Source organism: Podarcis vaucheri (genome assembly GCF_965113315.1).
Source record: "Podarcis vaucheri genome assembly, chromosome: 17".
Lineage (NCBI taxonomy): Eukaryota > Metazoa > Chordata > Lepidosauria > Squamata > Lacertidae > Podarcis > Podarcis vaucheri.
In genome coordinates this window covers 10,614,383-10,641,484 of record NC_138755.1, presented here as the reverse complement: position 1 = coordinate 10,641,484, position 27,102 = coordinate 10,614,383, and the positions used below count along the sequence as shown (strand labels likewise).

Sequence of the window (27,102 nt, the reverse complement as noted above, 5' to 3'; positions counted from 1 at the left end):
CAGCTAAAGTCACTCAAATGTAATATATGTGCATGAATGGATGCACATTTATATAAAAGGTGGGTAAGACTTGCTGCATGTATCTACCTATATTATTAAAGGCTACTATATCCCCACCATTAATGTTTTAATCTAGCAATGATACTATTTTGTACAGATAGTCTGTTTTGGTTGTTTTTTAAAAATCACATTTTACGTGAAAAGTGGGTCACAACAATATATTCTAGGGCATTCAGTGCAGGAAATTCCATACCCATTATGTTTTTTGTCTCTTGGGAGATCCTAGGAGTTACCGTATTTTTCGCACCATAGGACGCACTTTTTCCCTCCTAGAAAGCAAGGGGAAATGTGTGTGCGTCCTATGGAGCAAATGCAGGGGGGAGGCAGGTGGGAAAAGCCCCCAAGAGCCGCACACAAGCTTCGTGCGTTCTTGCGGACTTTTCCCCAGGAGGGAGAAGGGACTGACTGGCTGCATCAGTCCCTTCTCCCACCTCCCATAAAAGCCAGGAGAAGCCGCACAGCCCCTTTAAAGAGCTCACGGCTTCTGCGGGCTCTCCGGGAGGTGGGGGAAGCTGCAGTGGATTCCCTCCTCCCTGGCTCCCTTTGAAGCAGCAAAGTGGGAGGGGAGCAGCTTACACTCGTGTAAGCAGCTCCTCTCCCACTTTCCTGCTTCAAAGTGGAGGGAATCCACTGCAGTTGCAAGCAGAGGATCCATGGCTCCGCTTCCTTCCCTCGAAGCAGGGTGCGGGGGTGCAGGGGGGGAAAGAGGGCAGGAAATAGATGCTGGGCAGGAAGACACAACCACACTTTGACCACTGGAAAGTCCACCTCAGCCTCCCCAGCTTTCCACTGGAACGGCCAGGCTAATCTCGATGGCCATAAGTCAGGCTCAGCATTATTAACTGGACTTAGATAAGCCATTGTTCCCCTTCCTACCCTCCTCTGAGGCTCGATTTAAAGCAGCAAAGCGGACAGGAGCTTTGCTGCTTTAAATAGTTTAGTGCAACATTTGATTCTAGGTGCGCCCTATGGTGCGAAAAATACGGTAAATTAAAATGTAAAGCTTGGGTTTTATTTATTTACACCTGTAGTTTAGGAGGAAGAATATGGGAAACTAGAGAAACCTGTACCTTGTTGCTCCCAACATTGCACTTTTTAAAGTTTGCACTCTAATGCAGGTCAAAGTTTAAAACATGCAAACATGAATTAAGTCACTTGGCTTGTTTGTGGAGTGATGAGGATAGGAAACTCTGAGGGAATGGATGGAGAGGCAGGCAAACAAAAGAAACCTTGCACAAACCTTCTGGCAACGGCTGGCGATTTCAGCACTGACGGTGCACACTAGAGCTGAGATGTCATCAACAAAACGGCCAGGGAAACGCAGCTTGCGAGGTGCCTCCAGCTTGTCACACAAGAACAGATGGTGTGCCATGCTCTTCACCTAAGACGACCATCAAGGGAGTTTCATCCTCCTGGATCAGCAGCCACCGCCCCATTATTCCAACCCCTTTGGGAATTCCAATTTAGACTGAGCTGACCTGTACGGCTGACCATGGTTGGGGAAATCCTCTCTTAGAACAGTGCACTCTACTTGGGACTATCTGCACGTGAGCAGCTGAAAATCAGTTATGCTGCTTAAACTACTGTGCCAAAGCCTGACTGAAGAGAGGTTAAATATCCTGAAAAGAACTGGCAAAATAAGACAGGCAGAAAAGAATTTCACTTTAAATCTGAGAAGTCTGCCACTGGGATTATCACAGAGCGACTCATACTTCTGTTCCTTTCGGAAACCTTCCTCGACTTCCAAATACAAAATGATGAAATTTGTACCTAGGTGTGGTGCTTTCAACAGAGCACCCTGTAGAACTGCACATCAGTTCTTTTCATTGCTTAATACTTTAGGGAAGGTGGTTGTTGTTTTTCCCAAAGGCCGATCTAGGATACACCTTGAGGGGCAACTCAGTTCTCTCATAACGTTCTGTGGTGACACTGTGCAAAGCAGAAATTTGGAAACTGGACAGCAAAGGGACATAAGGCAACATGTAAAGCCAGCAACCAGATCATGGATGCTCCTGGCCAGAAGGCCAACAATTTGTTTGGGGACATCAGCAGCAAGGGGCATACCATCAACTGGAAGAAGAACCAGGCTTGATGCAAGGCAGCTTCCCGCACGGAACTGGTGCTCACCACCCACTGCAGGGCCAGTTCTTCATGAAGCAGCTAAAAGAGATTTACAAGGAGAGGAAACGCTCAGCATGCCCCTTGCAGAAATTCAGGTCAACCATTGCAGGACTGAGTACAGAGTCACAGGCTGGTGCTTCTGGAGCTACCAGCTGCTTTCAAACCAGGGGAAGAGAGAGGGAGTAAAAATACAGCCCTCATCTGTACACCCTATTCAACTCAGAATCTGTTTGATTGCCTGTCAAAAAAAGTCACAGATCTTCAGAAGATGCTGTTAGGTTAGAAAAACAATGACTGGCAAAGACTAGGAAATGGGCCAGGTTTTGGAATACAGGCCTAGCCTGAAAAACCACAGATCCCTAATGAGATTTCTGGGGAGTCATTCATTCCCCAGTCAATTTACACAGATGGATACTTCTTGGTGTAACTGACACCCACCCAACTCATCTCACTAAGATCACTGCCTCATCTGAGTCAGTGGCCAAGGAGTCAGAAGCCTTGTAGCATACATGCTATAAACACAGCCATTTAGCGACTGGTTGTGTTGTTCACTCCAGGCTTCCTGCATGTAGAATGGGAATGAAGGGGGCACATACAAAACTGCTCTCGTGTCTAAACAGAGTTGTCAGCATCCAACTATCCCTTGTAGTTCTCAAAGCACTATTATCTGGATACAACAGCACAGTCTGGACTCTGGACCAATCTGCATTCAGAACTCGACAGCCCAGACCCACTTCCTTCCTCTTGATTAGGTTGGTGTGTTTTTTTAAATTCCATATAATGTTAAATATGTTATCAGTGAAATAGCAAAAGCTGAAGTGGCCAAGAGTCTCAAGTTGTCCTCCCTCCCAATGAGCTGCAGCCAGGAGCAGCTCCCATCTAGGACTGCCTAAAAGCAAGAAGCAAGTCAACATGTTTATTCCTGGCAGACACATTGAATGTCTCCCATAGACATGGGAGGAAGGTTCAGGTGAGTTGTGCATTATGAATAGACGACTCAGAGCAGCAGCTCTGCGAGAAAAAGCCAAAAAGGTGGCAAATAACACTGAAGGAAAGAAAGTAGAAATGGAAGTATGAGAGCAAGCGGAATAGCATTCAGAGGAGGGTGGGATTTTTATCATGACTAAATTGGTTTAGTCCCCAAAATCAGCAGGGCCTGAATTTCTTCATGGCAGAAACCAACCACAGATACATGATCTCCACCCGAAGGGCTTACCCAAGGCAATGCCACATTGCAGAGCTGCGTGCGCTTCTGTTGCCTATTCAGAGCACATAACATTGTTACACATTCACAACAACCAGCGCCACTTGCTTCTAAACCAAATACTTATACTCAGTGCTTTTTTTCTGGGGGGATGCATACCCCTAAACATTTTGCGAATCTAAGTTTGGCCTAACTGAGGGGCAGTATTTCAATATGAATAGGAAAATGAGAGTACCCCTAAACATTTTTTGGGGGGGCACTGCTTATACTAGATGGATTCGATGCATGTCTACTTGGAAGGAAGTTCCACTTAAATCCATGCAACTTACTCCCAAGGGTGCATAGGTTCCTAGTCTTAAGTTTGTCTTCCAGGGCGACATTTCTGGGGTGCTTCCCAGTCTCTCTCTACCTTTTTGGTTGTTGATCTCATCGGGGTGGCCGGAGGAAAAGTGGAGTTCTCAAGATAGGAGGAGATACGATTAGGTGCTCGCTCCGCAGCCTGTGAGATGAGCAGAAGCAAGAGAGACAAGAAGAGGACACAGTGGTGGTGAAGAGGTATTACTCAGGATGGAAGGAGGAGTGAGGTGATGGTTTGCAGGAAAGGTGGCCGGCTTCCTTACTGAGAGGAAGGAGCTCAGAATTTGAAAGCAAACCACAATTTGGAAGGAAGCAGGAGTCTAGAATGGATTTGCAAGGTCACCAAACTCAGGGCTGCTCAACCTAGATCAGATAGGCCAACCCAAAGCTTATATGCCTCCACTCCTGCCTGCCTCTCTAGTGGTGCACTGCTGTCCAGTTCAGTAGATTAGAAGGCAAACGTACAGCAAAGGTATGGAGAGCGCTTGCTTATAGCCATAGGATGCGCTCTCATCATAGCAGCTATTTTTTAAAAAGCAAGTGTAACTATCAGCAGTTAGCAAGACCTGCAGTCCACAAAGCTGCCATTAGATGGCACTGTTGCAGAGTGAAAGACAATTGCCCAATTTGGAGAGCTCTGATAAGGAAAAAAATACAGTGATACCTTGGTTTACAACTATAATCCATTCCGGAGGTCCGGTTGTAACCCAAGGCATGCTTTCGTCAATGGGGCCTCCAATTAAAAAAAAGGGTTGCAATCCAAAAAAACCCAACAAAACAGGGTTGTAATCTAAAAAAAGGGACACACACTTCAGGGTTTGACGTGGTTGTAATCCAAAACGGTTGCAAACCAAGGTACCACTGTACCTAACACACCCTGTACTGAGAATGATACATAAAATCATACAAGTTATGGCTTCTTCTCAATAATATTCACTGACTGCCAAGGGTAGGGTAGAGTAGGGTAGGATAGGATAGAATAGGATAGGTGGGGGAGACGCATCTTTCCCATGTAACAGGAGCGTCCAACATCCAGCGCACATTAACAATTTCCAGAGAAGCATAATACTGGCCATATGTTTGCTGCGCATGGTGGAGGAAGCAACTGTGCAAGCCAAGAAACTGCCTAATTTCACTGCGCAGAAGGACTTCGGAAGGTGGGTACTGTATTATATGGATGCAGAGAGAACCTTGGAAATCTTGAACCTCACATATGCTTAGGCTGCAAGCTCAAAAAAGCCAGGGAGCAAATAATCCACACTAATTTCCTTAAAACAAAAAGAAAGACACTTAAAAATTTTATCTATCACATTTTTGCTTCTGTCTTTCTTCAGGGATCTCCAGGCAGCATACATGGGGTTAACCCCTATTCATTCTCATGCATCATCCTGTGGCACGTTAGGTTGTGAGGTGGAGACTGGTTCAAGGATATCCTGGAAACTTTGTAATTGCTGGCAGGGTATATTTTTTAACTGAAATCCCCTTAGTCCAACTTCCACAATCTCTGCACTGCGCCACAACAGCTCCTCCCACTCTCCCTTCCCCACAGCGCTTTGAAGTGTGGCCCCTGGCAAGAAGCAGTTCCTGCGTCAATAGTTTAGTCGCTGCTTTGGCCCAAATTAGACCTGCAAACCAAGCCAGTCGTTCCTCTGCATGGGTGATCCACCTGCCGTCTTCCCCTGCCCCTTCTGCCTTCCAGGCAGGGTTACCAAATGTCAAGTGCAAAGAATCCTGCCAACTGTGATCCATAATGGAAGGGAAACCGAAGCCTGAAGAGAATGCAGGTGGCATTTATAAAATAACCCATAAAGGAGATTTCACGACAGCCCTAACCCAGGAAGAAGCAGAGGAGGTGAGGTGCTGCCCAGTCTCCTAACTGCACCCTGGGTGTCAGACAGCATTATATCTGAGCTGCTTTCAAACGCTCTTCCAAACTGCTTTCAGCGAGCACAAAAGGGTCAGTTGCGTGAGGAAAATAAATAAAACCTTGCACAGACCTTTGCAAACAAACCTCTCCCCTGACATTACCAAACCTCAGATGACGGAAGGCTACCGATATCAAAACTATGCTTCCCGTGTCAGGCACTGCAACCTTCATTGTACCACCTCATAACGCTGGGACTACGCCTCTAAAACCTAAGGCTGCCTTGGGCTCTTTTGGGAGGAAGGGTGGAATATAAAGAGAATAAATAACAATTAATATTAATAACAATCAGTGCTTTGGAGTAGAAAATGAAGCGCCAGTACTCCTATTTCAATCAAAGTGTCGTTGGGTACCAGCACAAAATGGCTGCCATGGGGACAGAGAGACAGAGAGCTGGAGGTGAGTTCTGTCACAAAAAGGCACGAATAATACAGTCAAACCTTGGTTATCAAACTTAATCCGTTCTGGAAGCCTGTTCGGCTTCCAAGATGTTCGACAACCGAGGCGTGGCTTCCGATTGGCTGAAAGAGCTTCCTGCACTCAAGCGGAAGCCGTGGCGGATGTTCAACTTCCGAAAAATGTTCTAAAATCGGAACATTTACTTCCGTGTTTTCGGCGTTTGGGAGCCAAAATGTTCCAAAACAGAGGCGTTCGGGAACCGAGGTTTGACTGTGATGCCATTCTTTTGGAGTGGCAAAGGAGAAGCAGATGAAATTTCAAAGGTCAGTCCAAGAAGGCAGCTTTCATTTTCATTTTTTCATGGAAAACATGTCCCCTGATGCCTGTTGTGGTGCTCAACAGCCCCCCCAACTCGAGCCTTCTGGGAAAACATTACTCTTTACCCCAACGCAGGCATTAATGGAAGGCACACCCTGGTGAGCAAGTCAAGGAGAGGAGCAAGGGGTCGGAGAACCAAGGGGAGGGGAGGGGAAAGGCAAAGGCACCTGCTTCAGATCCATGCTGGAGTTCGGATGATTCCTACGAAGCACAGACTTTGGGCCTCCGGGGGCATATGCTGAGTTGACCCAGGAGTGAGAGCGGTCAATCCCCTAGGTAGCGTGCAAGAGAAGAGCAGGAAAGGAAAAACAATCAGAACCAAGAAACCAAGGGTAAAGAGCCACAACCATTGCTGCTGGGATCGCAGAGAAGGAGAAGGAGGAGGAGGAGGAGCCTTAGTTAAACCAGGGCCTGCAATTTCCAAGCAAGTGACCAAAAGGAACACACACAAAGCATCATAAAGCATTAGAAGCCCAGCTTTTCCATTGCCACAAAGCCCATTGACTTGGGGGATTGTGTGCCATATGTTTTATGGTCACAGAATGCACCTGAGTGGGGCACCAGTTTGTAGGGAAGACAGGGAAGCAGGACAAATAATAGGGGAGGACATGGCATGAATCACCTGTAAGGGTCTATTCCTGGGGTTCCCAATGTGGGGCACATGCCCCACAGGACAGCAATTTAATTTTTAAGGGGGGGGGGCAATTCGAAAATGGGTTATTAACAGTGGGGTTTTTTTGCATTTCTTATGGTTCTAGGGGCCTCATATACAGTATATAAATATACATTGTGACATACACATTTTTAAAATTAAAATAAAATTATATGTTGGGGGGGCATCAAGATTTTAGAGAAGCTTAGGTGGGGCATGGCCAAAAAAAGGTTGATAACCACTGATCTATACTGTCTCCCACTTTGCTTTCCTCCAATTATGAACAGCAAGCATGCACGTGGAGAGGGTGATTCTGATTAGAACAACAGCAGAAGCAAAGGGTTAAAGACCACCACTCACCCAGCCACCCAGCCACCTCATGCCATGGTCCCGATCCAGTTTGACCTCCTCACCCCCGCACTGGCTGTACTTTCCTTTGTAAAAATCTTGCATACCAGGGCTAACCAAGTAACAAAACACCACACATACTCTGCCCCTTGAAGAATCTTAATGGCAGTGATCACCCTCCAGTGTTTCAAAAGAGGGAAAGTATTATTTCAGGCAATTGTTTTTCCAAAACAAAGAATTAGGATTAGTGGCAGGGTGGTACAAGTTGGTGCTGGGCCCAGGAGGGTGGCGCTTGGGCACTCATGGCAAATGACTGCAATGACTACTGGACTCCTATTTATGTGATTATTAAAATGCCAGATGTATACAGATAGTTTATTACCAGTGGGAAACCTCTGGCCCACAGGGATGATTAGGCCCATCCAGGCCTCCCCACTTGGCCCACGAGGCTGTTTCAGTCAAATCACCTTCACCTGCCCTACATCTCATGTCACCTCCACCTGAAGTCATAAACGACATCTGGCGTGAGGCAGACAAAGATGGGGTTTGCAAGCAACCACAAAGTCTTGCACCTGCAAACCACCTTTAGTTACTGGGGCTTGCAAATAAACGTGCCTTTGCCTGCGTGGTTTGCAAATAAACGTGCCTTTGCCTGCTGGGGAGGGTGGGGTATAAATAAAAATTTATTATTATTATGACCCAAAAGGTGTACACTGGCTCCCTCGGCCAATAAAGCGAGATGAGTGCCGCAACCCCAGAGTCGGCCACGACTGGACCTAATGGTCGGGGGTCCCTTTACCTTTACCTTTACTCTATCTGTAAGCCACCTTTAGCCCCCATCATGGGAAAATAAATTAACAAGAACAAGAACCCTCAGCAGCGCTTACCTTGCTGCCAACAATCTTCTGAACCTCTTCATCTGGGGAGTTTGGTGTGGTGGTCAGGTCAGGGTTGCTGTTGCTGATGCTTTTGGAGCGAGAGAGATTCAGGCTGACAGGGCGCCCAGTTGTGCGGGACAAGGTGGCGTACTGGATGGGGCCACTGTGGGGTGGCATTCCAGTCTCTGTAAAACACAAACACACACAAACCACTAGGTTAAGTCAAAGGACAGGTGGGCATATTGGGGTGGGAAGAATGCTACTGAGGGACGACGCCTCCAGGAGTCACGAATAGGCCATCACTTCCCATGGCCATGAGAAGACAATGTGCTGCCACTGTGTCCCAATTTACCCTCCATTATTTTATCCTTGGATGCCTCCTCTCTGCACCAGAATGGAGCATCTCAAGTGAAGAGTCCTTCTGGCTCAGCCAGAGGGCGTGATCTGGCCGGGACACACTTCTGCGCTCCAGAATTGCTTCCCCCATAGGATCTGGGATACCTTCTTTTCAATCTTTCTTTTTCCTCCATGTTCCGGTGGAATGGCCATGTTTCATTGTTGGTTTTTATTAGTTGGTGCATCTTCCTAAGCTGTAGTACTTTCTGTCCTCAACCCCCTAATATCCCTATGGAGGTTTAAGGCTCTACAACTCCTGTCTTTCCTGGTGGGTACAGTCAGTTGACCATAAATCAGGCATAGGCAAACTCCGGCCCTCCAGATGTTTTGGAACTACAATTCCCATCATCCCTAGCTAACAGAACCAGTGGTCAGGGATGATGGGAATTGTAGTCTCAAAACATCTGGAGGGCTGGGGTTTGCCAACGCCTGCCATAAATGGATATCCTCCTCTCTCCAGCAGAGCAGAAGAAACCTTCACTGTCTTTAGGCAAGCCCTAATAATGTTTTCCACCCTTTTGGGGGGTAGATCATCACCCATATTTCTGAGTCTCTTTCCTCAAAAATGAGGACGATCCTGCCTCTCTGCATACCAGAGACCACTGAAGAGCAAGTAGCTGTGTTTATGCCACTCCTTTTTCTGTAGGGCCACGAGTCTGGTTTCCCATGCCCACTGCCTTGTTCCTGGCACAGAGCTGCCATTGAACACCAAAGGCAGAATGTGGAAGGGGCACTGCTAGGATGAAAATGTGCAGGGAGTGTTTACACTGAGAAGAAACTCCAGGAGCCTGGTGAAGGAAGCTCAGAACATCGGTGGCTGCCCAGCTCCCTTGCTCTTTGGTGCCAGATCTAATCTGCGCTTTTAACTGCCAGGCATGGTGCCAGGAGAAGGGGAAAACAGAAATCCCCAACCCTTGCAGCCAGAAAAGTTAGAGGATGAGGAAGTCTTGAGATTTTTCTATTTTTGTCCCCCAAGAGACTTTTGATAGTACTGCAGTCCATGGAGGACAAACACCGAATGATCCCCCTCCCCTGGCCCCTTGGGAGTCTGGGTTTTCCAGTACTGGGTGGAAGGAGCCAGCCCATAACTGGATGCTGTCTCCCTTTTGGGTGAGAAACATGCACAAGGGAGAATCTCAGTCCACTCCAATGATGACAGAATTGAGATTAAGGAGGATGTGTTCACCACCCGTCACAGTGTGTTGGCTGAAGAGGAAGGGCTGCTAGCTGGGAAGAGGAACTGCCTTCAGTGCTCTGTGCAATGGCCTTCACATGTATGACCATGGATGTGGGGAAGGACCAAAGTCTCTCTTCCCCTCACCAGTGCAAGCCTGTTTCGAAGCAAGTGCACTTTACTTCACCAATTTAATATGTGCCACATCTTTCCCACCATCTCCTGCAAACCGCAACAAATAATCTCCCCTTATGCATCTCACTAAGAGTGTTACTATGACGTCATTTCACTATCAGAACTTCTTGATGGTGGCTGGGGATGGAAGGGAAGTGATTGGTCCTCTTTTTTCCAAGGGGGGGTTTGCTCTAAAAACCTCCTCCATCATATACATACATTCACTACCATGAATAAAGCTCATTCCTCTCACCCCACCCCTGTCAAGAATACAAAGAGAATGAAGATCTCATGATACTGTTAATATTGGCTGAGAGTGCAGGGTGAGAGTACCATATTTCACTGCATAATGGTCACATTTTTAATGCTGATTTTTCTTTTCAAAAAAAGCAGGGTGCAACTATTATGCGGTGGCGACCATTACGCAGTGAAATGCGGTAAATGCATAGCTTAGCTTAGGTCTCTAACCCAATCCTGCAAGCCCCACACAGAGAAGCAGGAGGCTAGCTACACAGGCCCTGTCTCAGGCAGTTACCAGGCACTGGGCAGACCCACAGGTCCCAGCTGCCCGCCTGCAGGCAGGACCTTGCCGCTGTTGCATTTCTCCTCCATCGCTGGCTCTCAAGCCAGGCCTCCTCGGTTGCCACTGCATTTGTTCCCCGTGCAAAACTGCCTCATCCTCCACAGGCTGAGGGCTGACTCGGCCAACAGGCAAGTCCTACAGGCAAGCCTGGGCCTGCAGCGGAACAGGAAGAGGGTGGGAAACAGCTGTGCCAAGAGCTATTCCATTTACAAAAGCGGGGAAATGCCGTTGAGCAAAACAAAACACTTCAGAGCAAAACAAAATGTCCGACTGACACCCCTGCGACTATTATGCGGGGAATGCTCTGGAGACTGATTTTAGGGTCCAAAAAAAGGGGTGTGTGTGACTATTACATGGGGGCAGGGAGAGAGCTGATGTGCACTGAGACTAGTAGGGTTGGAGGTCAACAGTAAGTGGAGTCAATGATGGGTGAAGCCAACTAACTCCAAGTCTCCATCCTGCTCCCTATTGAGCCCTGCAAAGGAGGCACTGAAACGAAGGAGGAAGAAGCTGAGAGCCAGCTGGTTGTAAGTTGGGGGTTGACTGGGGGAAGAAATGAGGGCAGCACCCCATGTGCCCTAATGGACTAGCTTCCAGTAGCCACTAAGCCAGGGGTTGGCAAACTACGGTCCCTAGGCCAGATCAGGCCCATCTGGGTCCTGGGTCTGGCCCACACCGCGAAGCCGGAACCTGCTGCGAAGCAGAGACTCCCGGCAATGGCAGCGGGAGGAAAAGGCCAAGCGGCGGCAGCTCTGCCACTCAAATGCCGTGCCTGGTTTACCTCAGCGGCATTTGATTGGCAGAGACATCCCTGTGCCGCGCTGAGGTAAACCAGGCACGCTGTTTGATTGGCAGAGCCGCTGCTGCTCAGCCTCTTCCTCCAGCCAACGCCACCCTGGTGCTCCTGTGGGCCAGAGAGCAGAGCGGACAAGCTTGCTCTGCCTATCCACAAGAAGCAGCAGCAGTGATGGTGGTGGCGGCAGCCCTTGGGAAGGTAAACACAGTGGCTGGGGCTGGGGCTGGGGCTGGGGCTGGGGCTGACTGCTTGCCCCCCTCACCTCTTCTTCCAGTCTCCCCCATGCCGCTTCTCCAGCCCACCACAAGGTCTGAGGGACAGTGGACCGGCCCACTACTAAAAAAATTTGTCGACCCCTGCACTAAGCACATCAGCTTGAGCTTCTCATGCTCCATTTTGGGCTATGCACTCTGTCCCTAAAAGCTACTAGTCTACTGCTATGACTCATCCACTTCAATTAGCCTTAAATTATTCAGAAGTCCCATCTGTCCCACGTATGACCTTTCCTGGGAGGAAACTCATGGAGCCAAGTTAGGCACCTCCCTGAACATGCCCATCTATCCCTTAGGGGCAGGCAACCTGCTGACTAATTTCATGGAGATAGAGGGAGGAGGAGAATAAGTGGAAGGAAAGAGATGGCAGACAGAGAAGGAAGGAGCACTGCTCATTTTTGCCTCTCGACTCCAAGACTGCAAACATCCCACAGTGTCCGCTGGGTGCCGATTAAATCAGGCCGCTGTTTCCCTTGAGACAGAAACACACTGCTATCAGCACAAGGAGCTGGGCATCTCTCATAACTCTGGAGCGCCTGGGTTGCAGACCAGGGAAAATGGCACCCAGGGCAACATGAATGACAGCCAGGCACTTGCTCCTCCCTCCTCCTCCACACACACTAAACTAAACAGTCTGTGCTATACCTGGTAAGCCTGGCTCTGCCACAGGCAGACGGAAAACGTAGAAGATGTAAGAGGCCAGCAGATGGTTGTGGCCATGATGGTCCTGGCTGCTGTCAAGGTTCTTGTGGATCTGGTTCACCATCACGGCAATGGCTTCAAAGGCAGCACGGCCCAGGTTCACTGAGAAAATGGGGAGATGTGTGGACTTGTGTTAATGACCAAAAAGTGGCGCAAAACACCAAACACTGGAACAGAAAGGGCAAGCAAAGGTTAGATGGTTTTCAGCAAACAAGAAGGATAAAGACTGCTTGATCTTGGGAGTTCATAGCATGTTAGGGCGTGCATAAATTTGGAAAAAAGGAGCAAATGCGGGCTTTTTTATTGCCCAGTTTGCAAGGTCTACCACTTGTCATTCTTCCTCCCCATCTCTAGTTCCTTGGACAACAAATGCACAGGCTGCTGAAAACTAAAAACCAAAAGAAAATACTTCCCTACGTTTAACCTGGGGAGAAGGTTGACCTTGTGCCAAAAATGTAGTGAATGTGTTTCCAAAAAATAATGTTTTCCTTCAGAAATCCTTACATAGAAAGATGCAGCTGTAGCTAGAATTAGGCGCAGAAGAATACAGATACAAATGGGACTTTGTTCTTCTTTATTGCTGCATGCTGTACTTTAGAAGAAGAAAGGCACATCGTAAATCTTTCTTGCTCACTGCTTCCAACACCTGCTTTAAAGCATGATGTGGGGTGGGGTGGTAAACATCAGGAAGGGCTCTTGACCCTGAAAGAAAAGACCTTTCCCCTTCCCATGAGTTCTCAGTTTTTGGCAGAGGACTTGGGTGAGGGGGAAACAACAAAACACATTGTCTCTAGCAGAAGGCAGATCTTTCAGAGAAGTGAATCTAATTGTGACAGCAACACTGGCAATAACGTAAAATGAAAAGTAATAAGCAACTGTCTGTAGATGAATGGTTAAAACAACTGTGATACTGAAATGCCCCAAACATAACAGCCCTCCACTTTTATATTAAGAAAGCAGTTTTGTTCAAAAGTAGTCTCTTTTTTCCTGGGGAACCCCACCCAAATTTAACCAACTGAATGGTGCACTCTTATATTTATGACTTGTTTTATGTGTATTTCTTTTACATTCAACTCTTCCCAACCTGCGAGCTGACCCATTTTAACACACATCCTTCTACTTCCAGAGTTATAAAGCCAGGATTCTATCACAACCCATGTTTCCCTTACCCTATCCTTGGAGTGAGTGGTGCCAGTATGGAATACCCTGCCTCTTACCATAAGACTGTGCAAAATGTGAGAATGCTTCAATTTCAGGTTTTGAAGACCCTTTGTGAAGCATCCCAGATGATCAACCAAAGAACTCAATATAGCCCAGACAATGGTAACCATGGGATAGGGAGTGGAATAGGAGAAGCACAGCACTCACCAATCTGCCCTGCAATAACAGGTGGGTACACAATGAGTTGGATGAGCTTGTTGAGAATCTGGTGGCTAAAGACAACCAGGGACTCCAAGCTAGCCACCCGTAGGTTGCCCACACTGGATTTCAGCTCAGAATCCATGTTGTTTTCTGTGAGGATTACGTCTTTTAGGCGGAAGGGAAAAGTGTATTCTTCCAGCACATGGATCAAGGTGAAGAACTTGTCCAGAAATGGGTCCTGCCAGGATAAAGGATAAGAAAACTATGGTGTAACTCAGAGTTCAAAGCATCTCTTAAATGTGGAGTGTCCTTTATTCATTTCAACATCAATGAAAGAACAGATATGTGCTATCTCAAGAATCCTTTGTATGTCTTTGATAATTTCTCTTTGAAAGATTAAGGATTGCCAAGTTGAACCAAACTGATGTTCAGTCCAGCTCAGTATCCTAAACCCCAGAGAGGTAAATGGCTCAGATGTATGTTCTCCCAACATGCATTGTTTTGATGAAGTAACCAAGAAAACCCCATTTCTCTCTCTGAGATGCTCCTTGATTTTTCCAAACTGAAAAATAAGGCAGCTGTTTTTGGACTTCTAAAAAAACATTGCAAACAGCTTTCCACAAGCATGATGCTAGAAAGTGAGCTAGCATCAGGCTTTAATTTAGTTCAAAGCTTGGAAACAGGACAGTTGATGCAGGAGCAAAAATCCCAGCTGGCATGCAAGAAAAAGGCTCAACTGAGTCTTGCTTCTACATTCCGTTCCTTGCAACATGAAAACCTCACCACCTCCTCTCACCTGAGTATGGACAGAAGACACTGCCAGCACCTCCACATTGAAGACCCCCTTGTGGTTATCCACCCATTTCATGCCAGGCAGCTGTACCTACAAAGAAGCAACAGGGATAAAATATAATGCCACTAAAGGGCGTCTGCAAAGGACTGAGAGAAGAAGGAAAGCTGGAGATGAGAGGCAGCAAGGAAAAGAAGAAGAGAACATTCCTCATTTCAGCATGTAAGGAAAAGCCCTTCAAGGGACTCTCCTTTCCCCAGGCTACTTACAACAGCCGCTACTTACATCAGGGGTGAGTACCGAGTAGCTGGGAGGAGGCTTGTCAACAGACACAGGCAGGCAAAATTGTCCTGTTCTCAGCCGGCCATGTTGCATGAGGGGGATCCACTAGAGAGAGAGAGAGAAAAGGCCTGAGTGAGTCCTAGCGGGATGGTATGTCTTCCCTTGTCAGTCCTTCACCTGCCCCTCCCTGCCCACAGACTGCCTTTACTGAGCAGGGGACAGCAGCAAATCAAATACTGCCTGCTGAGAAGGAAGATTTGTTACTGTACCCCACCTTGTAAATCTTCAGTACTCAAGGTGGGTGGAAGGACAGGAATCCCACACAGGAGATGGATGGGCTCTCTCTGTGTCCAGGGCAGCTGTCTACCAGCTCCATCTGGTATGCAGGCTGAGACCCTACCTGCCCACAGGCTGTCTCACCAGAGTGATGCAGGTTCTGATTATCTGCCGCTTGGACTACTGCAATGTGCTCTACGTGGGGCTACCTTTGTAGGTGACCCGGAAACTACAATTAATCCAGAATGTGGCAGCAAGACTGGTGACGGGGAGTGGCCGCCAAGACCACATAACACCAGCCCTGAAAGACCTACATTGACTCCCAGTGCGTTTCCAAGCACAATTCAAAGTGTTGGTGCTGACCTTCAAAGCCCTAAACGACCTCAGCCCAGTATACCTGAAGGAGCATCTCCAGCCCCTTCAGCGTTTTTAATGTTTGATGTTTTATCGTGTTTTTAATATTCTGGGAAGCCCAGCCAGATGAGCAGTGTATAAATAATAAATTTATTATTATTATTATTATTATTATTATTATTATTATTATTAGGCCTTCCACAGTGTCAGGATATGGGTTCATCTAGCCCAGAGCCGCTTAAGTGGCAGTTGCTCTCCAAAGTCTTGAAGTTACCAGAAATCTTTTGCCACCGGAGACATGGGTTTTGAACAGAGGAGCTTCCGCACATGAGCTCGGTTTCTGAGCTGCATAACGCCATGGGTTCTGAAAGCACTCACTGTGTAGCCAACTGGGGTCTCCAAAGGCGTATTTTGCTTCTGCTGACAGCTGATATGGTAAAAGGTAAAGAGCAGGTGGTGGTTGTCTGTCAGGTTGGCTGGGATCTTTAGCTTGAACTCCTCGTAAAACTCAGGGGACCTGCAGGATACAAGAGGGATGTCACAGTGGTCCACCAGGAGCCAGCATTGGCTAAGCCAGAACCTCACCCGCCCACAGGGGATCAACTGCTCTTGAATGCATCAGACAATTTCTAATCTCCTCGGGAAAGAAAACTGCCAGGAAGAAGATTGCACCAGAGAACAATGCTTATTTTTATGAGGCAGTTAGCTTGGGAGACCGCTGGTTCCTTATCCAGGGAGCTGTGCATCCTGATCAAAGCTGCAACTCTCCCCTCCCTGCCTCATTTGCAACAATTATCCCGTCCTGCCGCCATAGTTACTTAGGACTCACTTGTTATGGTATACAACAGCTGTGTAAGCTTCTTTTGCAAAGTCACTGCAACTCGATTTCCCAAAAATGACCTGGGGTTGTTAGGAAAGGCAGAAATAGACTTAGTCAGAGACAGGGAGGCTGAAGTCCAGCAGACCACAGGGAGGGAGCCTGAGGACGCGACGGTCAAAGGGGCACCTGGAAAGGCTATGCAATTTTCAATGTTTGCTTACAAAAAAAATTACCCAGTATGTCTCAACGCTTTTTGACATTGGCTAGAGACTCTCACCAATGCCACTGCCCTCTCCTTAATCCCCCTGAGAAACTAAAAGGGGTGGTGGTGACAGCAGCATCTGCCACCTGTGGCTTAGATGTGGCTATATTTTCCAATAGATGAGGACTAGGATCTTGACCCAAGAGGGCCTCACAAGAATGAGAACTGTGAATCTGCTTAGCAAAACTGTTCCCTCCAAACTATGTATAATTAAGAAGAGTTTGAATTTGATATCCCGCTTTATCACTACCCGAAGGAGTCTCAAAGCGGCTAACATTCTCCTTTCCCTTCCTCCCCCACAACAAACACTCTGTGAGGCGAGTGGGGCTGAGAGACTTCAGAGAAGTGTGACTAGCGCAAAGTCACCCAGCAGCTGCATGTGGAGGAGCGGAGACGCGAACCCGGTTCACCAGATTACAAGGACTACCGCTCTTAACCACTGCACCACACTGGTGTAGTGTGAGAAATGGGAGAGTTCAAAATACAGAGAGGGACTGACTAGGAGACTAAACTTTTGGGCAAAATGGCATATTGGGCTCTATGTTTTCCTTTCTTATATTCAGATGGTCCCTTGCTCCCTCACAGAACAATCTAGATCTTTGCTCCAGAAGGCCAGTGGAGCTGCAAAAGTTGTAAGAAAGCCACAGGGATTTTGCCTCACTCACTGGCATGGCTTGGCCAGGGTCCTCTCCAGCCATGAACTGGAGCTTCACCGCGATGTTCCGCACTGAACCTTGCCGACTGCTGAAGTTCAGGCTTTGGGGATAAACATACAGCAGGTTCCTGCAAGAGAAGGGGAATCTTTACAGTTCTGAGGGAGAGCGGCAGCAAATGTGTACATGGCAGAGAGACCCATAACTGATGTGATTGCCAGAACACCTTTTCCTTATCTGCAAAAGAAATCCATGTACACCTGCTGGGAATCAGTTGCACTCAAAGATTAAGGAACCACTTAGTAGGGATTTTGTGTTCAGAGTTTCACCCCAGCAACAGCTCCTACTCCATTTCCTGCCCCTCTGGTCTCCCATTCCCCGTCTGCAGTTGGTCAGAGTTCCATATGCACAGAGCATGCTCAGTCCTCACTGAGCTGTCTTGGATCCTTTCTCCTCCCCGCCACCACCACTTAGTTTACTCCTAATTATTTTTGCATTTCTGCAACTTGTCTCATGTCTCCCTTTTGCGAACGAGCAGTGCCCTTTTGGCTACAGAATGATCCACATTCCGAGACCAGGTTTGCAATGAGAACATAGGATCCTGCGCAGTTCGTCATTGTGCAGAGAGAAAGTGTTTGCACGGAGCGGGGGATGAAATGGCAAGAGATGCGGCATAAAGGCAAAAGAGCAGGAGACCTTTGGCGCATCAAATCTTTGCATCACGCCAGACCTTCATGCCACCCTCTCCAAGAGGCAGCGGATTACATCACGTTGCTCCATCCCACAGCCCAGCCAGGATAAACATAGCCAGCATTTGGACAGACATGCCACCTTCCCCTCCCTGCAACCCCTGCATAGCCTTTGCAACCCTTCAGAGGTGCCAGAATCCAAAGTCAGCCTTTAGGTGCCTCTGCACCTCTGCAATAAGCTGCCATCTGCCAGCATTGTGCAACTCTGTTGCCCCGGGTCAGAAGTTCTGTGCCCATGCTAAGTGTGGGATGAGAGCCCAGGATTAAAATACTGCTGGCTCATTAAATGCTGGAGTGGGTTGCTCAGTCCAGCTCAATCATCTCTTTCCCCATCGGACCCCTCCCTCGCTTCTGCATATAAAGCGGCAGGCTTACTCCCTTCGGTTTTTCCATTGGCTTGCAAGTCACAGCCATGCTGACTTTCCTATTCCTGAGTATCTTGCTGCCTTCTGCAGCCATGCTTGCCCCTATCCTCACAGGCCCGCAGCAGCCGGCGGCTCCGCAGGAGGTAAACATTCTTTTCTACGGGGTAATGCAGTTCGCCAGCACGCTGAGTGACCTCTACGAGTCCACGACGCAGAAGCTTGACAAGATCAGACGCAGCTCCGACTTCTACGAGCGGGGCTTGGAGGAGCTGCGTCGTCAGACCCAAAGAGCCCAGCAGAAGCAGGAAGAGATCCGAGAGATTGTTGAGGGGCTGGAGGTAACTGTGTTTAAATTATAAGGGCAGGGGAAGCAGTGGCGTAGCGTGGGTTGTCAGCACCCGGGGCAAGGCAAGTAATTTGCGCCCCCTAACCCGTGGATTTGCACCCCCTAACCATAACCCCCGGAGGTTGTGCCCGGTGCGGCCGGCCCCCCCTGCACCCCTCACGCTACGCCACTGAGGGGAAGGAGGGAAGACAGCACCAGCCCAGATTAAAAGGCATTGCACTAGAGCAAAGCGGTAGCCATATTTTGTTGGTGGGACAACAGGGCCTTGACCAGCTTTATGAAATGCTGCCACCCCGCCCTTGCTGATTAGACAGGCACCTATGATCCTTTGCTTCAGATGCCTTTTGAAAATGTTTCCTTTTTAAAAAACCTCCCAGCTGAACTGTTGCTTTCAGTTCACAGCCGATATGACAAAAAAAATGAGGATTTTTATCGTGCACTGCAATTTTGCTTACTGGCTGGTTTTTATATTACCGTATTGGCCTGAATATAAGCCACACCTTTCCCCCCAAATTCCGACTGGAAAAGTTAAAGTGCTGCTTATATTCGCAACCTTACGGTATGCAGCCAGGAGCGTGGGGCAAACAGCGCCAGGAGCGTGGCAAAGCAGTGCCTACCCCACACGGAGTCCCCCATCCTCTCCCCCAAGGCCTGGAAGGGAGACAGCGAGGAAGTGGAAAGGCTGCCAGCAACATAATGCGGCTTCCCCCCCCCCGGCTTATGTTTGGGTATTTTTTAATCCCCCCCTCCAATTTTAAAGGTGCGATTTATATTCCGGGTGCGGCTTATATTCGGGCCAATGCGGTATATACTCTAGTCCATAGTTTGGATATTCTGTGTTAAGCATTTTACAATTAAAAAACAAAAACAAATGAATAACGAAACCTAAGCAGGGGCTTACACCTATAGCTCCATATTCAATCTTGTAATCTTCCAACTATACAATGTTAAGTTTCCCTACCTAGTCCCCCCCCCCCCCCGCCAGGGTCCCAACTTCATCAGAGAGCCCCTTTGGTCAGTCTTCCTCATCCACCATTCCTGCTCTTTCTTTGATAGGATGAGAGCCTGGCAAGACGGCTGCAGGCTCACAGCAACAAGGAAGTGTTGCAGAAGATGCTTGCGGGCCAGCAGGACCTAGTGCAGCAAGTGAAGGTGCTCGAAGGGATGCTGGCTATCGTAGAAGAGCAAGGTTTCCAAAATAAGAGACGGGAATTTTCTGCTTTGAAGGTAATCCGCCACCTTCTCCTCTGTAAGGTGGCACCCTACGTCACTTGTTCTGGCCCACTTGCGGTTTCTGCCACTCTGCTCTCCAAAATCTCTAGGGGGCTTGAAGAAGTGCCTAGACAAGTGAACTCTGAGCTAATCTGTACAGCATGAGAAGCCATCTCCATGTAGCCCCACTGATCACTACACTCAAACTTACAGATACAGTAATGAACCAACTCATGCATGGGTCAATGAACATGCAGTCATATGGACAATCTTGCCCATGGGTAGGCAAACTAAGGCCCAGGGGCCGGATCCGGCCCAATCACCTTCTAAATCTGGCCCGCAGACAGTCTGGGAATCAGCGTGTTTTTACATGAGTAGAATGTGTGCTTTTATTTAAAATGCATCTCTGGGTTATTTGTGGGGCATAGGAATTTGTTCATTTTCTCCAAAAAATATAGTCCGGCCCCCCATAAGGTCTGAGGGACAGTGGACCGGCCCCCTGCTGAAAAAGTTTGCTGACCCCTGATCTTGCCCCTCATCCCTCTAGCTCTTCCATTCATAGAGGGTGCAATCATTGAATGGGCCTTCTCCACAGGAGGAGGCATCCAACTGGTAGTGAAACCACAGCTCCACCAGAGGCTTCTAGCCTTCCAGTTCTCTCAAAAGCAACACACAGATGCTCGAAAGCTCAGTGGCAGCATCTCATTGCTCTGAAATATCAAGCCAGATCCCAACCCGTTTTAAACTCATAAGCTTATTTTCAGCTTATCCAAATCTCTTTTAAGGTACCGTCTGCTTTAACAGCATGAACAGCAGGGAGGGGTGTGCGTGGAGAGGCAGAGAGGGTAAGGATTAGGGCTCTCCGAGCTCAGTGCATAAATAAGACTAGGCAGTTATTTACTCCCAAGAGGGGAAGTACTGTTTTGGGGGGACAGGGGTCAGGCAGGTGTGGAGGACTCGCTGGTCATTAATGGGGTAACTGTGCCCCTCAAAGACAAGGTGCACAGCCTGGGAGTCATTTTGGACTCATAGCTGTCCATGGAGATGCAGGTCGATTCTGTGTCCAGGGCAGCTGTCTACCAGCTCCATCTGGCATGCCGGCTGAGACCCTACCTGCCTGCAGACAGTTTTGCCAGAGTGGTGCATGCTCTAGTTATCTCCTGCTTGGACTACTGCAATGCGCTCTACGTGGGGCTACCTTTGAAGGTGACCCGGAAACTACAAGTAATCCAGAATGTGGCAGCTAGTCTGGGGACTGGGAGTGGCTGCTGACACCATATAACACTGGTCCTTCAAAGACCTACAATAGCTCCCTGTACATTTCCAAGCACAATTCAAAGCATTGGTGCTGACCTTTCAAACCCTAAACGGCCTTCGGCCCAGTATACCTAAAGGAGCATCTTCACCCCCAGCATTCAGCCCAGACACTGAGGTCCAGCTCTGAGGGCCTTCTGGCAGTTCCCTCACTGAGAGAAGTGAGGTTACAGGGAACCAGGCAAGAGGGCCTTCTTGGTAATGGCGCCCGCTCTCCCATCAGATGTCAAGGAAATAAACAACTATCTGACTTTTAGAAGGCATCTGAAGGCAGCCCTGTTTAGGGATGTTTTACTGTGTTTTTAATATTCTGTTGGGAGCCGCCCAGAGTGGCTGGGGAAACACAGCCAGATGGGTGGGGTATAAATAATAAATTATTGTTAAGTTATAGAAGGAAACCTGCATGTAAGCAGCAGCAGCAGTAGTACCTCTCTCTCGTCCTGGATCTTGATATCAACTTGTCAAAAGAGCACCACACTCCTCTCTTTATTAGCACTGCTAGTAAATTGAGCATGTTACCCCTTGCAGAAAGCATTAGTAATGGCTGCAACAGCTCTCCAGGATTGACTTCTTGGGTGAAGCAGAATACTAGGCTGAAATTGTGACTGTATTACAACCGGAAAACATCCCTATGGCACAGTCCTGCTGAAGAGGAGTCATATTCTGCACTGGTTGTGAGGGGAAGGGGCAGAGAGGAGGCCTGGTAACTGTATGAATTGATGGCCCAGAATGGGCAGTGAATGAAGTCAGGGTTTAGGAGTCCCCAGGGTTGTAAACTGAGATGAGGAATTCCCTAGGGTTGCAGACTGAGATTAAGGGGTCTAAAACATCAGAAACTGCAAGCAATGGATAAAAGAACCCCCACCTCTCGGTTAACCGATATCATCTCCCCTCAGGCACACATGCAACAACAGAATCTCACCATCTGGTCCCTGCTGAGAGCTACCCACCACCACCACCAGCAAATGGCTCGGCAGACAGAACAGCTGCTCTGGATCCAAAGACTAGCAAGGCAAGAGGTGCTTCTTGGGGACATTTCATAAACAAAGATCAAGTTAGTGTGTTGCTGTGATAAGGACAGCTCCTGGCTCAAAGCTGCTGCCATTTGCTAGTTGTAGTAACCGTCTTTCTGATGCAGAGCACTCATGCCAAGATCTCAGTACTGTAAAGTACCCTTACTATAGTAATGGGCGCTGTGGTCTAAACCACTGAGCCTCTTGGGCTTGCCAATCGGAAGGTCGACGGTTCGAATCCCCACAACGGAGTGAGCTCCTGTTGCTCTGTCCCAGATCCTGCCAACCTAGCATACCAGGGCAAGCAGATAAATATGTACCGCTGTGGCAGAAAGGTAAACGGCGTTTCCATGCGCTCTGGTTTCCGTCACGGTGTCCTGTTGTACCAGAAGCAGTTTAGTCATGCTTGCCACATGACCCGGAAAGCTGTCTGCGGACAAATGCCGGCTCCCTCAGCCTGAAAGCGAGATGAGCGCCACAACTCCATAGTCACCTTTGACTGGACTTAACCATCCAGGGTTCCTTTACCTTTATCTTACCTTGCAGAGAGTTTGGTGCTTGGGGCCTACTGTTCAAGTCCTTCATCCAGTTCCTCACCCTACACTGGTCAGTGTAAGATGGGGAAGCAGAGCCATACAATTTCTTATTAAAGGGGACAGGACCTAAGCACATGACCAGGGGTGGCCCAACCTGTTTTGCCACCTGAGACGAAACAGGGGTCCTTTAACCTTTTCTTTTTTTTAACCTATAGTAATAATCATGGAAGGGTACCAGAGGAGGGAAGAAACAAGTCTGATCCCCAAGACACAAAGTGCAACACACCTGCCTCTAACTTGCTAAGAAAGCAAAGACGAGGACATACGCTAAGAGCCCAGGCCTCTGCTAAGAGCCCACAAATAAGGAAGTCCACCGGAGGGAGTGTAGGTTTGATCTTTGAGATCCGCTTGCTTAATGCCGCCTTACTTGTCCTTGTTTCCAGATGAAGAACCACAAAGTTGTGAAGCTGAACGTGGGGGACCTGGACAGAGACACCACGGCAACATTCATGCCAAAGAGGGGATCGTGGTTTTTGAAGCCGAAAACCTTCTGCTCACAGCAGCTTGGTGGCAACTACTTGCACCTGTCCTGAAACATGGCTGACTGTGTCATAGCATCCACAGGGTGGTCAGTAGGAGATCGGCAGCAGGCTAGAAGAATCATCCAGCCTACGACGAGAACTCTCCAACACCCGCCGGATCTAATCTAAATATGTAGATCCTCACCTTCTCAAGTGAGGAACTGTGAGTCCTCCGAGGGATCTTTAGAAAAGTCGCAGTATCAGCAAAGCAAGCAACCTTTCTGAAAGCTACATCGCCTTACCCAAGGCTACTGACTGCTGCATCAGAGATGGATCTCATTATACAGAGCACATTATGTGAACACACTGAACATCTGATTTTCAGTGTGGATGGGCATTCTGTGCTGCAATACCGCTTTGGCTGCCAGGACTTACCAGGAATGAGAATACATTATTATTAGTGCTTCACCAGATCAGACACTGGAAGGAAGCCGCAACAGTTGCTGCCAAAGGACTACAGTTTTATCTACTGTGCGCCGAAAAAGATCTGGGTCATTATTCAGTATGATGACAGCAGCAGCTGAACACTTAAGGCCAGAATCTTGGTGCTGAACTCTTGACAACCCTGTGGTCATATTGCTACATAGAAACCTGCAGCCTGACAGGGGATGGGAGGAAGCTGGCAGCTTGTCACAGTTTCACTTAAAATTAGTACTGAGAACTGCAAGATCAACCAAGGAGAAACTCATCCCTTTGTTCCTGAGCACACAGTTTTAAGGAGTCAACACACATTATTCACAGAGGGCTAGGTTAATGAGTGGAAGTCCTCAGTGGAGCTTCCTATAAAGGGAGGCAGTTTGTTGGCAACTAAGAAAAAACAGGTTACAGATGAACTGGTGGAATAGGAGAGGGAACGAAAGTTGTTCAACCAATATGAGTTTGCCATTGCAGCATATGTTTCTGCCACTTCAGAATACAGAGGAATTCAGTACCACAAGGTTGAAAAGATCAGAGCTGAAAAGCACAGAATTTAAGCACCACAAAGAGCACAAAACAGAGCTGCTTTTGCACCCGCTGGCCAGCAAAGCTGCCTTAAACCTACCTGTATGTTGTGTGCGGTGTGTAGACTTCCTTGACTGGAAATTCCAGGATCTCCTTGGTGGGCCGGACTCGGAGGTCAGGATAGGGCAGCACATGCAGAAGTTCCGGCGACAGGCAGTAATGGGGGTTCTCCGGCACAGGAGAAATGTCGATCTTGAGCTGGGCTGTGAGGCAGAAACAAGAGGGCTTGTGGGTGTGTAAGGAGAGTTTGCATACAGAGCCCAACATGACAAAACTGACAGACCTCTGAGACTGAGAACGTGTGTTAGAGGGCTGGAGAGTTCCAGGGTGATTGAGTTTCCTGATCTCTATTATATCACAAAGAAGAATGAGCGCACACACAGATTGCACAAGGAATGGAAACAGACAACAGAAACTATAGAGAGGCCTCCTTCACCTCAAACAGAGAACAATGATGAAGGATGGTTTAAAAACTTTTAAAATAATAAACTATGCTGATTTGCTCTTGCTCTCATTTGACTGGATTCTGAAACACCTACAGCTATTTCTTGTAATGACTGATCTTTCTGCCTCACTTTGGGAGGAAACTGAACACAGACACAGACACACACACAGACACACACACACCACACACACACACAGAGAGAGAGAGAGAGAGAGAGAGAGAGAGAGACTTTTTCTCTGCTTTCGGTTCTCAGGAACCATTTCCTGCTCTTGGCAAAAGTGGGATCTGGCCAAAGAGTTTTATTGCTTTTGTCACAACAGACTACCATATTTTTCGCTCTATTGGACGCAGTTTTTCCCCTCCAAAAATTGAGGGGAAATGTGTGTGTGTCCTATGGAGCGAATGCAGGCTTGTGCCATAGCCGCGCGCAACCCCTCCGGCAAGGAGAGGCTGCACGGGGCTAAAGGGGAAGCCAAAACAGCGAGTGGGATCCATCCCGCTCGCTGCCTTGCCTTCTTCCATAGCTGCGCGCAACCCCTCTGGCAGGGAGAGGTTGTGTGCAGCCTGTACGCTGCTCTTTGGGGCTGGGGGAGGGGGAATATTTTTCTTCTTGATTTCCCCCCCTAAAAACTGGGTGCACCCTATGGTCCGGTGCGCCCTATGGTGCGAAAAATACGGTACATGGCTACCACAATCAACACCAGCTCCAGAATTCCCCACTCCACAGAGCTCTCAACAAGAGGCACTGCCTTGTCACAGGCTGATTTACAGGCACCCACCTTACCTGTGACTGGTCGGAGCCTTCTTAGGACAGATGATGGCCGCCTCATGTCTGCCAGGAACTTGTATAGGTCCTCATCACTGAGGCGATCACCTTCCTAGAGGTTTTTTTTGGGGGGGAGGGGGAGAGGAAAAGAGAAGGGGAGAACTGAACCAGAACAAGAGAATAACATCCACCAAGACAGTGGCATTAAGACCCCTATGAGTTCCTCAGTGGATGTGGCACTGCTCTAGCAATACTTGTTCCAATTTACTCATTAACCCTATGTATAGACTGTTCACTGCATTGCACTGCTAGGACCATTTCCAATAAATCTAAAAACATAATACAAGGAAACACATCAAAGCATACATAGGAAAAAAATCCAATCTTAAACCATTACAAATTATTGTTTGAGCAGTAAAGTACAAGATAAGATCTTGACACCAGACTGAAATAAAGCAATTCACCTGATGCCCTGAATTGGATTTTAACTTACATCAGAAACTCATTAACAGAGAGGCAGTATAAGCCTCTAGGGACAGAGAATTTCACGACTGGGGCACCACTACAGAGAAGGCGTTGCCAAACAAGTAGATGTGAGAGGCACTTGAGATATTCCTCAGGTTCATTTTAAGACTCTGCCAGAATGTATACTTCATTGTATACAACTTAACTTTCAAAGTCAAAAATTGCAAGTCACTTGAAGGTTCTGTCAAGGATCTAAAGCTCTGTTAGAGTGTTCAAGTTCTGAACATGCACTGAAGACTCTTGTGGAAAGTGCTTGAAAATCTTGAAGTTGTAAGAAAAGGAGGAGCCCTGCAAATAAATGCAGAGAATCCTGCTGGGCCCTGGGCAGTGACCATACCTGACATTCAATGCATTTCCCAGCATTTTATGGTGTGTGGGGTAAACAGTGAAAGAAGAATCGCAGGCTTCTTATGAGGAAAGAGAAAATTCTCTAGCACAAACAGGTAACTGCCTGCAAATCTCTGGTCCTGTTAGCTGCACTCCTACAGATGTGAAAACCAAAAGACGGTGATATTATGAATCAGTACAGACAGCCCAGACTCCAAGCCTCCCACCTGCTTGAAGAAGTTGGTGACGGTGAGGGTAGCTGGGCGGAAGTTGCTGAAGCTGCACATCTCCTCCCCAACACTCATGCGCTCATATGTTTTCCTTTTGCGCTCATTCCAGGTTCCCTTGCGATCTAGAACAGAGGAAGATATGTTCAATAGGTGAGGTGCACACTGTTGGCTATTTGCAGTATAGTAGCGCTGCAGAGAGCTTGCTGGGGAGACCATGCATTAAAAGAGGGACTCAAAAAGTACTTAAACAAGGTTTTAATTACAAACACAAAAACTCCTTTTACACTAAATACATTAACAACAAACCAGACCCAACCACCAACCCATCCCCCAGGGTAATGGGGGAGCTAGGTGCTGCTCCTTATATACTACACCCAATTGCCAACCCAGCTTAATCAATACAACTCAGCAGCACCTGCTATGTTTCACAGCTGTAAAGCTGGGTCTCGTTATTTTGCTCTGGCCCTTGCTCTG

At 47.9% G+C, this 27,102-nt stretch overlaps 2 protein-coding genes across 7 annotated transcripts in view; one reads left to right on the top strand and one right to left on the bottom strand.

The window, feature by feature from the left end:
- Positions 1–27,102, bottom strand: part of DOCK6 (dedicator of cytokinesis 6) — a 96,631-nt gene that overhangs the window by 39,510 nt on the left and 30,019 nt on the right. For 2 of the 4 annotated variants that reach the window (XM_082204484.1, XM_082204485.1), the window contains exons 12-26: positions 26,626–26,750; positions 25,565–25,658; positions 24,376–24,538; positions 17,230–17,347; positions 16,312–16,382; positions 15,861–15,999; positions 14,856–14,957; positions 14,577–14,663; positions 13,787–14,018; positions 12,362–12,520; positions 8,331–8,506; positions 6,611–6,715; positions 3,795–3,884; positions 2,125–2,220; positions 1,301–1,441 (exon numbers count right to left, since the gene is read on the bottom strand). In XM_082204484.1, coding sequence (XP_082060610.1) covers positions 1,301–1,441; positions 2,125–2,220; positions 3,795–3,884; positions 6,611–6,715; positions 8,331–8,506; positions 12,362–12,520; positions 13,787–14,018; positions 14,577–14,663; positions 14,856–14,957; positions 15,861–15,999; positions 16,312–16,382; positions 17,230–17,347; positions 24,376–24,538; positions 25,565–25,658; positions 26,626–26,750 — 1,898 coding nt within the window. The remainder of the gene's footprint in view (positions 1–1,300; positions 1,442–2,124; positions 2,221–3,794; positions 3,885–6,610; positions 6,716–8,330; positions 8,507–12,361; positions 12,521–13,786; positions 14,019–14,576; positions 14,664–14,855; positions 14,958–15,860; positions 16,000–16,311; positions 16,383–17,229; positions 17,348–24,375; positions 24,539–25,564; positions 25,659–26,625; positions 26,751–27,102) is intronic. The other 2 variants (XM_082204486.1, XM_082204487.1) reach the window with 2 other exon arrangements.
- LOC309522024 (uncharacterized protein) lies at positions 18,164–24,367 on the top strand. 3 transcript variants are annotated; one of them, XM_082205228.1, is made up of 4 exons: positions 18,170–18,669; positions 19,734–19,904; positions 22,100–22,222; positions 23,196–24,367. In XM_082205228.1, the coding sequence occupies exons 1-4, from the start codon at positions 18,379–18,381 to the stop codon at positions 23,343–23,345; spliced, it is 735 nt and encodes a 244-aa protein (XP_082061354.1). In that variant the 5' UTR covers positions 18,170–18,378; the 3' UTR covers positions 23,346–24,367. The 3 variants fall into 3 exon arrangements, with proteins under 3 accessions (XP_082061355.1, XP_082061354.1, XP_082061356.1); XM_082205230.1 differs by having other exon boundaries at positions 18,172–18,669; positions 22,100–22,215; positions 23,196–23,335; XM_082205229.1 differs by lacking the exon at positions 22,100–22,222 and having other exon boundaries at positions 18,164–18,669.

What these genes read in the sequence shown, in the direction of transcription:
- LOC309522024 (XM_082205228.1), top strand. Translation starts at nt 18,379, where the DNA reads ATGCTGACTTTCCTATTCCTGAGTATCTTGCTGCCTTCTGCAGCCATG. An exon ending in AGATTGTTGAGGGGCTGGAG is followed by an intron (nt 18,670 to 19,733) that starts GTAACTGTGTTT and finishes TTTCTTTGATAG; the next exon opens with GATGAGAGCCTGGCAAGACG. An exon ending in AAAGACTAGCAAGGCAAGAG is followed by an intron (nt 22,223 to 23,195) that starts GTGCTTCTTGGG and finishes CCTTGTTTCCAG; the next exon opens with ATGAAGAACCACAAAGTTGT.